The sequence below is a fragment of the Dromiciops gliroides genome, chromosome 1 (genome assembly GCF_019393635.1).
Source record: "Dromiciops gliroides isolate mDroGli1 chromosome 1, mDroGli1.pri, whole genome shotgun sequence".
Classification (NCBI taxonomy): Eukaryota; Metazoa; Chordata; class Mammalia; order Microbiotheria; family Microbiotheriidae; genus Dromiciops; species Dromiciops gliroides.
In genome coordinates this window covers 21,782,700-21,795,982 of record NC_057861.1, presented here as the reverse complement: position 1 = coordinate 21,795,982, position 13,283 = coordinate 21,782,700, and the positions used below count along the sequence as shown (strand labels likewise).

General features: G+C 42.0%; 1 protein-coding gene across 3 annotated transcripts in view; it reads right to left on the bottom strand.

Moving 5' to 3' along the window:
• Positions 1-13,283, bottom strand: part of KSR2 (kinase suppressor of ras 2) — a 651,354-nt gene that overhangs the window by 145,837 nt on the left and 492,234 nt on the right. For all 3 annotated transcript variants that reach the window (XM_043980701.1, XM_043980709.1, XM_043980704.1), the window contains exon 10: positions 9,667-9,835. In XM_043980701.1, the coding sequence (XP_043836636.1) occupies positions 9,667-9,835 (169 nt within the window). The remainder of the gene's footprint in view (positions 1-9,666; positions 9,836-13,283) is intronic.

Genomic DNA, 13,283 nt, shown 5'->3' with positions numbered 1-13,283 from the left:
CAGGGAAGACTAGAGCAAGACTACTAACTCCCTGGTCTTGCATACCATAACTTTTTAAATGTGGTACACATTCACCTTAGGTTTCTTGGCTGCTGTGTTGTCCTTAGACTTCTGGACTGCCATGTGGCCCTGTTGATTCACACTGAAATAACCGGCCACTATGGACCACTGAATCTTTTTTTTTTTTTCAGATGAATTGCTTTCTAGCCATGCCTTCTCCAACTTTTTAACCCGAGAAGTTGATTTTTTTGGATGTAAGTATAAGACATTTCATTGGTCCCTAGCAAATCTCACCATATCATATTCTGATCAATGTTTTAGCCCGCCAAGGTCTCTCTGATTCTTTTTTCTCTTATCTAGCATTAACTATCCTTCCCATGTTTGTATCATCTGCATATTTAATAAGCATTCCATTTATGCTTTTCATTTCAATGATTGGTAAAAAAATTTTTAACTGCACAAGACTCTTTAGTATTGCACTGGTGACCTCTTTCCAAGTTAACATCAAACCATTAATATGCTCCTTGGGTCTATTAATTCAACCAGTCCCATATCTAATGGTCTAGCCCAGAGGTATTAAACACATGACTTAGAGGCCACATGTGGCTCACAACCCTGTTGGGTGCAGCCTGAAGCAGATTAAACTGTAATTGGCCTCAGCTTCACAGGATCATAAATGTAGTGTTGAAAAGGACTTTAGAGCTAGATCCTTTTGGTATCCTGGACCCCTTTGGCAGTCTGGTGAAGCCTATAGGCCCCTTTGTAGAATCATATTTTAAATGATTGAGGAAAATACTAAATTTCCATTAGAAAACAGGTTTTTAATCTGTCCATGTGTGCCATGAATCCAGAGGTGTGTGGAGCCAGCTTGAACCGGTTAATTTTCAGTGTGAGCATTTACACCCCCATGAAATCGGCTAAACATGCTAAAATCAGAGCTTAATGTTATTTTGTTGATAGCCTAGATTTTAAAAAGTGTTAATAATAAAGTATAAACTTAAAGTATGTCATTCCTACATTTTTCTCCCAGAGATATGGTTGTTGAATAGTTACCTGCACACCCCTGCATGAAACCACTTGGCAGCCAACAGAGCCCTTCTGCAAATAATGTTTTAATTAAATGCCTTTTAAAATAATACAATTTGTATATATTAAAACACATCGGATTATTATTATATTTTTGTGGGCCAATGAGGGTTAAGTGACTTGCCCAAGGTCACACAGCTAGTAAGTGTCAAGTGTCTGAGGCCGGATTTGAACCCAGGTTCTCCTGAATCCAGGGCTGGTGTTTTATCCTCTGCACCACCTAGCTGCCCCTAAACACATAGGATTATAATGGAAAGAAATTCTATTAAAATACAGAGAGGAAGATTTATATTTTAAATAAGTTCCTAGACCCTAAGGGTAAGAACTTCTGAGTTATAGGTTAGAGAAAATAAAGATTTTTTCCCCATCCAGGTTCATGAAGCCCTTTTCTCAATCCTCATTCTTCTTGACCTCTTTGAAGCCTTTGACATTGTTCATTGCTCTCTCCTCCTTGGTAGTCTCTTCTCTAGGTTTTTGGGACACCCCTTTCTCCTGGTTCTCTTCCTATCTGTCTGCTACTTCTCAGTCTCTTTTGCTGGATCTTCATCCAGATCATGCCCAATAACCATGAGTGCCCACAGGGCTCAATCATGGGACCTCTTCTCTTTTCTCTTTATACTGTTTTACCAGGTGATCTTATCTGCTTCCATTAATTCAATTATCATCTCTTTGCTGATGATTCTCAAGTTGACTTAGCTAACACTAACCTCTCTCCATTCTCACATCTCCAACTGCTTATTGAACATCTCAAACTTGATGTTTTGTAGACATCTGAAACTCAACATGTTTAAATTGAATTCATTAACTTTCTCCTCAAACCCTCACCATTTCCAAACTAAATTAAACTAAATTAACTGTCAAGAGCACCACCATCCAGTCCTCCAGGCTCCCAATCTAGATGTCATTCTTTTATTTTGTTTTTGTTTTTGTTTTTTGTGTGGGGGCAATGAGGGTTAAGTGACTTGCCCAGGGTCACACAGCTAGTGTCAAGTGTCTGAGGATGAATTTGAACTCAGGCCCCCCCTGAATCCAGGGCCGGTGCTTTATTCACTGTGCCACTTAGCAGCCACCTAGATGTCATTCTTGACTCTTCAATATCTATTATCCCCCCTGCCTCTATATCCAATCTGTTGCAAGGCCTACTGATCTCAATTTTGTAACACCTCTGAAATACAGACCTTTCTCTCTGCTGATGTTGCCATCACCTTAGTGCAGACCTTCCTCTCCTAATTTCTAGATTAATAAAATATCTTACCCTGGATTCAGGAGTACCTGAGTTCAAATCCAGCCTCAGACACTTGACACTTACTAGCTGTGTGACCCTGGGCAAGTCACTTAACCCCCATAGCCCCACCCCCCAAAAAATATAAATAAAATATCTTGATAGTTGGGCTTCCTGCCACCATCCCTACCCATCCTCCACTCAGCATTCCACATTCCCTACTCAATAAACTCCACTGGCTCCCTATCACATCTACATTCAAGTATAAAAGCCTCTGGTGCTTCATTATCCTTCATATCCTAGCCTCTCCCCTACCTTTCCAGTCTTTCTACACCTTATGCCTCCTCCCCAACCCCCCACCATGTACTCTTCAATCCAGGGACATTGGTTTTCTTGCTGTTCCTTGAACAAAACGTTCTGTCCATCTCCCAACTCTGGGCATTTTCAGAGAAAATGTTGGTTTTTTTTCCAGAGAAAAAAACAGAGGCTGTCCCCCATACCTGGAATAGTCTCCCTTCTTACCTCTGCCTTCTGGCTTCCTTCAATTCCAAGATAAAATCGTAGCATCTACAAGAAGCCTTTCTCAATCTTTCTTTATTTTTAGTGCCTTCTCTCTGTTGGATGCATTCTATCTACACTGTATATAGCTCTTTTTTTGTATTTAGTTTGTCTCCCCGACTAAATTGTGAACTTATCAAGGGCAGGGTCTGTCTTTGTCTTTTTTTGTATTCCTAGCACTTAACTGAGTGCCTGACACAAATTTTTAATAAATGCTTATTGACTAACTCCCTAGAATATAGCTACAAATCCCTGGAGGACAGGAAGAAGAGGGGTGCTGTGGACCTTGGGTAAGAAACCCTGCCTTATGGGGCAGCTAGGTGGTACAGTGGATAGAGCACTGGCCCTGGATTCAGGAGGACCTGAGTTCAAATCCGGCCTCAGACACTTAACACTTACTAGCTGGGCAAGTCAATTAACCCCAATTGCCTCACCAAAACAAACAAAAAAAACAAAAACAAACAAAAAACCCTGCCTTAAAGGTTTCTTCTTCTGTAAAATGGAGAGGCTGAACCAGATCATCTCTGAGGTCCCAATTTATAAGCCTTTGCCCCCAAACCCCAAGATTCTGCCCCTGAAAGGCTATATAAATGCATTTCAGTGTGAGTGCTTGGCCATATCCTATGCAAAGGAACAAGAAACAGTGTAGTGCAGACATATCAAACACATGGCCACCTTTGCTCTGATGACACTGCTTAGTGATGCCTGAACCAGATCAAAATATAATTGGGAAATATTTAATAAAATAAATTTAAAATATAATAGGAGATAAATGTTAATATGTGGTTTTATAAGTCAATATGTAACCTGCAGGGGTCCTTATATAGGGTTTAGTGGCTGCCATTTCTCTTTGACTGTAATACAACTGGTGTAGACAGTGAAAAAAGGACAGGATTTGGAAGAGGACATGGGTTCCAATCTCATCTTTACACTTGCTACATGGTATGACCTTGGGCAAATCACTTAACCTTTCTAGGACTCAGTTTCCTCATTTAAAAAATGAAGATGTTCGACTAACTGACCTCCAAGGTCCCTGCCAACTCTCCATCTATGATTCTTTGATGGCAGCGTCATTATTTGGGAAAGGATCCAAAATCTCTAGGACAGCACAAAGACCTCTAAAATCTAAGACAGTGACTTCATGCATGGGACAAATGCAACCTTCTTTCTGTTTCAGCACCATGGGCAGCAGTGCTGAAAAGGGAGCACTCCTTCCTGGAAGGCTGGGGGCTCTGATCCCACTGCAATGACAGATATTAGTCTATATCTACCTATCTCTTGTAGCTTCCAAAATAGGGGACTAGGATTGGAGGAGAATCTTGGGATCAAGTTAACTGCAAAAGTAAATTTTCAGAGTGCAATCATAAAGAGAGTCTTGTGTCCAAAATACCTATTTTTGAGCCCAAAGTCTTCTGTCTCCAAATCCTTAAGGCTTGTGGAAGAGAGGGTAGGGAGGCAAGCTTAGAAGAGCCACCAGTAGACCTCCCTTTAAGAAAAGAAACAGGGGGCAGCTAGGTGGCGCAGTGGATAGAGCACCAGCCCTGGAGACAGGAGGACCTGAGTTCAAATCCAGCCTCAGCCACTTGACACTTACTAGCTGTGTGACCTTGGGCAAGTCACTTAACCCTCATTGCCCAACCAAAAAAACAAAACAAACAACAAGAAAGTAAAGAAACAGCCTGAGTCAAAATAAAAGAAGCTGCAAGGCATTGGCCTTGATTTATTAAGGCTGAGAATCCCGAGGGATGGCAGGCAGATGTGTAGGCAAGACACAGCTGCCATCAATCACTAATTATCACCCTCATCCTCCCTTTCTCTCTCCCCCCAGATGTTAAGCCATGTTCTGAGACTGCTGATAGGTGACAGGCTAAGAATGAAATCTGGTTCTCCTTCTTTCTTTGTAGAAGCAGAGAACTTTGGATGTGGAATATTGTGTATACTGTCAAACACAGTTGATAATGCTGGTTAGTTATGCCCACTTGCTCTCCCCCAACCTCCTTTTTTCATTCTTTGTCATAAGGGAAGGCTCACTAGGTTGGGAAGCAGGAACGAAGGGCCATATCCTAAAAGGAAGATGATATAAAACCCAAATTTTTGGTAGTATGAAAAATAACAATTTCTTTCCAGTGTCTCCCTCTAGTATCCTTCCTGTCTATGTACTTATGTTTTATTAGCACTAGATTTCTTTCTTATTTATTTTATTTTGAACATAAGAAATAAAACAAGCATTTCCAAAACAGAATAGAAAAAAGATGATTACACATGAATCTGCAAATCTTTTACATACACTGTGCTATTCCTTTTAAGTATATAGCCAAATTATCATGTAACTATCTTTTTCCTTTTTTCTTCCCTCTCCCAACCCCGAAATATTAATATATTTCATATGTAAGTAATATTTACATAAAAGTAATATTTTAAATCATTAAAGGAAGCCACAAAGCTCTCTATGGATGGATCCTCTCCAGTTTGCAAATGTACTTCCTAAAAAACATGGAGCCCTGAACTGAGGTCCCAGTATTCCTGTTGCTGTACACAGAGTCTCAACCAAATGTCATAAAAAACAAGGGTTCCTGCTGCATCTCAGGAGGAGCGTGATAAAAAAGGCACCACTGGAAAGTAGCCGCAAGCTTGGCTGCTGTTGTCATGGGATAGTGTGTGTGTGTGTGTGTGTGTGTGTGTGTGTGTGCGCGCGCGCCCGCGCACATGTGTGTGAGTGGTTTTCTACCCCCAATCAGAAGCTGGAATGGGCTACCTTGGAGACAAGAGCAGGAGGATTTGATCTGTGTAAATGCCAGGCAATTTGTCTAATTAACTCAGTGGAAGAAACTGAGATGATTCAGTCTAGTGAGTCACATTATGGGCACCAGCAGGCTGTCGAGATGAACCAGTCTTAGCTAAGAGGTAGCAAGCCTGCTTTGGGATTTATGTATCTTAAGATAAATTCTCAATTTGAAAAGCTGTTCCAATGGGTACTCTGTAGATGTAGATGTATATGTGTGTTGAATACAAAACATCCCTAAAATCTTAGTGAATGTTCTGCCATTAAAGCTTTAAAATGCATGAAGGTTTTGGGGACACCCTGTATCTGGATAGATGGCAAGGGACTAGACCTGTGAGCTCCCAGAAGAGGAAACTCTATCTAGAGATGCAGAGTGGCACCCTCTACGTGACTTGTAATCTTAGAGAATCTCAGGGGAGGGCATGAGTATTTGTTCAAGATTCCATACCCAGCATGTTTCAGACACAGGACCAGAAACCAGGACTTCCTGATTCTAAAGCCAATACTCTGTCCTCACTGCTATACTATCTCTTGCCCATATGTGCATGTATACATACGTATCTGATCTAATCCTATAACTTCATTCATGTTAAGAACTCTTTCCCCCAGTGTCAGGTTTTTTTCTTGTTTTTGTTTTGTTTTGTTTTTGCAGGGTCACACATCTAGTAAGTGTCAAGTGCCTGAGGCTGGATTTGAACTCATGTCCTCCTGATTCCAAGGCCAGTACTTTATCCACTGCACCACCTAGGTGCCCCAAAGTGCCAGTTTTTCTGAAATTTTTCGGCTTAGAACATTGCTTAGGATATTGAAAGGTTAAGTAATTTGCCTGTGGCCACAAAGATAGTATGTGTAAGAAGGAGCATTTGAACGTACAGCTTCTGGGTAGAATGTAAGGTTTTTGAGGATAGCAATTGTTTTGTTTTTGTCTTTGTGTTCTACCCTACACATAGTAGGTGCTTAAATGCTTGTTGGATTGAATTGAGTCTGTTGTTGCAAAGCTGGCCCTCTATCAACTATCTCACACTGCCTCTTGTGTTTGTTTGCTTGGATGTAAGTAGGCATTTATATGTAAATGTATATAAGTACCTATTCTAACATAAAAACCATGTGGCCAGTGGTGATATTATTAATTCCTCAATGGTAGATCATATGCCTTAAGCTGGTTTCCAGTCTATAGCTGTGATCAGTTGCATTGAGACATTCACATTCTCATTTATACCACCTTCTTCTCACATACATATGCAAGTCAGCTGGCTCAGGATGCAGGTAGAATCTGTGGTTATAGAACAGAATTTTCTCTTCATTTGAAACCAACCAGTCCCAACAGGAATGGGACCCTCAGTCTTCTTAGCATATCGATCAACTTGGTAACTTGCCTGTGTAAATATAAAGCATGTTCTCTACCCCAGGCTGTTGGTATGATCTGGAAGTAAGCCAAGATGCCCACAGGTTCCATAGAAAGGGGGAAGGTTTGAGCCAGCACATGAGAGCCTTGGCTTGTCAAAGAGCAGCTACACCATTCAACCAGATTGGGTTCTCAGGAGGAACTCAATGCTTTTGCCCAAAGACAAGCTCAATCCCAGTGGTTCAGGGGTTGGGGGTGGCTATGGGGGAGACTAACTGCTATGTGCCTTAGGAAAGATAAAAAAAGTATCTTTGCTGAGATAGGCTGATAAAGGCTGTTGAGAAGATGAAAAAAACAGAGGTGTAACTTCTTGTCATCATCACTGATCTTCTAATATTTTGGATCCCAATTCAGAGTGCATAGGGCCATTGCTATGACCAGGTTAGGAATCTTTAGATTTCTGTTTCAAGACCCAACAGAGGGTCCAGACATTTACTCATAGTACCCTCACTCCAGAATCCCATTTCTTGTGCACACCAGTCCCTATCCAGGCTTGGAATTATCTTCATCATCATTTTCTTCCTCTAACTCTATTTTCCTTCCTTTTCCTTCCTATTTATATTTCACTCTAAGGCGTACAAAGCACTTGATATACATGATCTCAGCTGATCCTCCGCAGAAGCCCAGGGAGGCAGACATTCAAATATGGCCAACAGATCTGTGATCTCATCACGGTGGCTATCCCATCCAACAATACAGATCACTGTCTGTCCGTGCCTACCCATTCAAGATGAGGTAGAGTTTCTTATCAATAATGGTTAAGTATTTGGATTCCTTAAGGGCACAGGGTTGGTCTTGGATGCCTATCACAATGCTTACATGTAGCAGGCACTCACATGCTAGTTTTCAAGGCAAAAGTGTAGCTCCCATCTTCTAAACAGAGCCTTTCTTATTTTCTAAAGTAGTTGCTACTATCTGGTTCCTGGAGGGAACTTTGTATTGACTTCTCCATGTTCATATGATCTATGTCATCCCAAAAATTTACTGAAAGGTCTACCCATCATATCACAGGCTTTCCTTGATTCTTCTTGACACCGAAAAGAAATGGATGGAGCACGTGGGCCATTGGTCCATAGGATCTTATATGTAGAACTCAGAAGCCATCTAACCCAACCCTTTCATTTTACAGATGAAGAAACTGAGGCTCAGGGAATTTTAAATGACTGAGGATCATTGATACCTGGGAGAGACCTTAGAGATGATCTAATCTGACTTTCATTGTACAGGTGAGGAAACTGAGGCTCAGGGAGTTTCAGTGACTTAAGATCCTAAAAGGTACTCCAAAGGCAACCTATTCCAATCTGCTTGTTTCATGGATTTTGCCCAGAAAGGACTGATGACCAGAAATCTAGAAGTGGAAGGGACCTCAGATGCCATCTACTCCAATACTTTCATGTTACAGATAGGAAAATTGATGCCAGTGTGAGAATCAAGGTGCCACCCCCTGCTGAGAAAGACATTGTGAGAACCAGGGAGACGTCCCCTAGAAAAGAAAGCGTGTGTCTAGCGTCCAGAAGCTGCCTGGCATCTGGAAGTTGCCTCTATTCATAGACTGTCTGTAAGTCATGTCAATCAATGGACCAGCCAATTAGCTTGGAGCTGTGTGTGGGGACCGCCCTGCTTCCTGTTCCACAGGGGGCTTCTGGGAGAAGTGGCTGAGGATCGCCCTCCTTGGTTCAGAAAGGAGCTGGTGGTGGCAGAAAAAGAAGGAAGGTAGTCAGGTTTCCTAACTTGCAGAAATTCACTCTCTTGGATAGTTAGGTGAAGGTGGCTCTCTCTCTCTCTCTCTCTCTCTCTCTCTCTCTCTCTCTCTCTCTCTCTCTCTCTCTCTCTCTCTCTCTCTCTCTCTCTCTCTCCCCTAACCCCTAATATACTTCAATGAATGCTTAAAAGCCTAAACTGTTGCTGAATTTAAAAGTAAGCCTTAGCTAATTCTCCCCCCACACTGGCAGGGGGGGGGGCAGGCAGGTAAGGACACACACATTAGATTTTTAAACATCACACCTGGAGATACAAAGTGACTTGTTCAAGATTGCATAGATATTAACTCTCAAAGGTAGGATTTAAGCCCAGGTCCTCTGACCCTAGAACCAGAGCTCTTTCTACTGTACTGCATTTCTTTCCATGGGCTGGTGGGGAAGGTACTACAGGTGTGATTACGCTCATTTTGGAGATAATGATGCTCACTAGGGTTGGTCATATAATTGTAATTTAATACTGAAAGGAACTTCTGAGGCTATCTAGAAGTCTCTCATTTAAAAGATGGGGCAATTGAAGTGACTCGGTCACAGTCACACAGCTAGTGAGGGTCAGAGATGGGATTTGAACCCATGTCTCTCTTGACTCTTCTGACATTGAACACTCTTACCACAACAGCTCATTATTTCAGTAAATCAGCATAATGAGCCCATCAGCCCTAGATTGGCTGAGCTGCCATGTGCCACCCCCAGCTGATCCCTGGAAAAGGACACTTGGCATGGACACATCTCTTCTAGGTCATAGTTTTTGATCTCTCAGCCCCTGGACTCTCCCCAATCCCCTCCAGCACAAACACTCTGATTCTCCTGCTCATTCCTCACCCACATGTGGCAAGTCTGCCCAGCAAAGGATTACCTGGCAGGTTGAAATTCTTCTGCTGTCTGGTGCACTGTGGGGAAGGGTGTAGTGGGGAAGGAGGGGTGGCACTAGGTGGGAGTGGTGGGGCTGGGGAAGACGGTGTGGAGGATGTTGTGGAAGAAGGGTTGCTGCTGGAGTCAGGCTGGTAAGGTACCGGGATGTGGTCCTGCAGAAAGAAAAAAGGGGGGAGGGGAGAGGGATAGACAGAAAGGCAAAAACAAGGCAGTGAGAACTCAGTGGCAACACTGGCACATCATACTCTCTTTCCTGTGCCTCTGTAGCATCAACAGTCCCAACAACTCCTACCTAATTCACTCAACATGCTATAGGAAGAATCCAGCCACCCCTCACATGATTGATATGGGAACTGAAGTCAAATGATTCATTCAGGGTCATAGCAAGAAAATGTATGAGGCAGGGTTTATAATAACAATAATAATTATTATAATAATAGCATTTTAAGTTTTGAAAAGCACTTCACAAATATGGCATGGCTAATGAGGAAATATGTTTTGTATGACTTCTATGTGTAAGGATTATTGTGTCTCTTGCTCTCTGATGGGTGGAGAAGGAGTGGAGGGAGGAAGAGGATTGGGAATTGAAAATAAAATTAAATACTAAAACCCCCAAATACTATGTTATTTTATCCTCACAACAACCCTGAGAGGTAAGTATTATTATTACACTGCCCGTTTTGGAGATAAGGCTGTGGGTTTTTAAAAAATATATTATTCATTCAATAGAAGCAGGTATGGAGTTCTAAAATGAACCACCTTGTTAGTGAGGGAGCTGAATCCAAGAGGGTCACACAGCTAGTAAGTGACTGCAGTTAAATTTGAACTTGGGTCTTCCAGATTCCAAACCCATTATCCTAACCACTATACCATACTGTCACAATTTTACCAATAGCTTTTCCCACACTCCTTCCAATTTCTTCCTAGATTTGTCTGGTAGAAGGAAAGAAGTGGAGTTTCCATCAAGTTCCTGACCAGCTTTCTGATCCTGGAGAAAAGGGCACCATCTAGCAAATGGCAATAACTGGAAGGCAATTTGGTGAAGTGGAAAGAGCATTCGTTGTCTTAGAAGGTGATCTCTGAACTCTTGTGAAGCAAAGAGAACATTCATTGGCTTAGTATTGTTAAGGGCTAAAATTCTAGCTAGTCTGTCTAAAATATCTAATGAGTGGTCGCCAATAAATTATAAACTTTAGCAAGAGTTAGACTTTTAAGCATTTATTAAGGAGAATAAGAATTTGGTAAAGAGAGAGAAAGGCCTAGATTCCTATCTATTAAAGGGAGAGCACATTTCTAGCTCCCTTCTCCGCCAGCGTCCTCAGGAAAGAGAGCGAGACTGAGCGCCAGTCTCTTCCTTCCTCCTCCCACTAGCCCGCGTCACTTCCTGACTCCTGGTCTTGCCCTCAAAGACCTTCCCTTCATGGGCAGAACTCTTCTACAGTAAGTATCCAGCAGGTGGCGTCATTCCAATCGTTACAGTATGTAATCTCCAATCCTCTGCATGTAACTTTAGGCAATTTACTTAACTCCCCTGAGCCTCAGTTTCCTCAAACATGAAATGGAGGTGGTGATGGTAAACTCTTTGTGGACAGCTAAGGCTTGATTTTGTCTTTGAAGTCCCATTCCCTATTATAGAGCCTTGTACATAGTAGGTGCTTAATAAGTGCCTGCTGGTTTGAAGTTAGGGTCTTTGCCTAGACCCTAGAGTAGGAAAGGATGGACTCCCTCAACCACCCTCCAATGGTGGACATGGTTGAGATGAACCTGGATCTCTGTGTGGGCAAATCAAATTGAAATAAGTCAAATACTTCAGGAAAGAAGATGCTCTGCTTCATCCCAAGCCTCTTATCATGTGAGGGAGGCCTCCCAGGAGGTGCTTCTGATCTGATTCTACCAGGAGGACATCAGGTAGCTTGGTTTCTCAGTCTGTCCAAATTTGCCAGATGGATATTTCCATGGTAACGCACATGTGAATTTAAGGTATCATATGTCAATGACATTTGGAGATGGAGATGGATGCAGTTAGTTGGTGATAAAAATAGAGTCCTGCAGGGCATGTGAGATTCCTTTTTATAATTTAGCAACTGACTCAAGGACTTTGCACACTGTTGAGAAGATCACGAAATCACAGGATCTTGGAGCTAGAAGGCTCTTTTGGGGCCACCTGGTTCAACTATACCTGGAGAAGAATCCTTTCTAGAACATGCCAAATGAGGATCAGTGGAGGGAACTGGACATGTTTAGCCTAGGGAAGGAAAGACTTAGAGGCACATGAGCATTTTCTTCTCATGCTGGAAAGGCTGTCATGGTGGAGACTGATAAGGCTTGTTCTACTTGGCCCCAGAGGGCAGAACGAAGACTGGTGGCAGAGACAGATTTTGGCTCTATGCAAGGAAAAACATCTTAACAATGACAATGAGAGCTGTCAAAAGGAAGAGTGGGTTTTCTTAGAATGATCATAACCATAATCACAGTAATAGCAGCCATTATTTATATAATGCTTGAAGGTTTACAAAGTGCTTTACAGATATTATCTCCTTTTATCTTTACAACCCTGGGAGATTGGTGCTATTAGTGATCCCTATTTTACAAATGTAGAACCTGAGGCAGATACTGGTTATGTGACTTGCCCAGGGTCACGCAGCTAGTAAATTTCCAAGGCCAGATTTGAACTCCTGTCTTTCTGCTTCCAAGGCTAGCCTTCTATTCGCTATTCTACCACCTGCCTCAGATAGTGCAGTCCCACAGGATTAAATGTTTTTGAGCAGAAGCTGAATGATTGTTTGTCAGGTTGGTTGGAGAGGGGAATATTGTTCAGGTATTGGTGGGTCTTGGCATCTGAGTTCCTTCCAAATCTGAGAATCTGTGTTCTCAAAAAAAAAAAAAGTTAGCCATCTTATGCTTATGAAGAGGTGGTGAGAGTTCAAATCCTGCAGACACTTACTAGCTATGTGACCTTGGACAGGTCACTTCATTCTCTGAGTCTTGGTTTCCTCATCTATAAAATGAGGGGCTTTGACTTGATGGCTTCTAAGGTCCATCAATGGATCAATGATCCTAAGCTCTTAGGATTTTTAGTGAAGAGGATAGGGTGGTGATTCGCTGCTTCCAATGATGCTTGTTTCACTTTTGAATACCTTCCATTCTTAGTAAGTTCCTAAGTTCCTTAGAAATCCTGAACCTCTCCAATATGGTGGCACCTTGAATAGAGCATTGGACCTGGAGTCAGGAAGGCCTGAGCTCAAATTCAACCTCAGACACTTATTGCTGAATGGCCCTGAGTTAGTCACTTCACTTTTGCCTCAGTTTCTTCATCTGTAAAATGGGGACAATAATAGCACCTACCTTCCAAGTGTCAAGAAGATAAAATGAAATGCTATTTTAGAAAGCACTATATGGATGCTACCTATTATAATTTTTTTTTTAAGTGAGGCAATTGGGGTTAAGTGACTTGCTCAGGGTCACACAGCTAGTAAGTGTTAAGTGTCTGAGGCCCGATTTGAACTCAGGTCCTCCTGACTCCAGGGCCGGTGCTCTATCCACTGTATTATCATTGTTAATAATAAAAAGAGCTTGATGCTTAAACCCTAGAATATAATT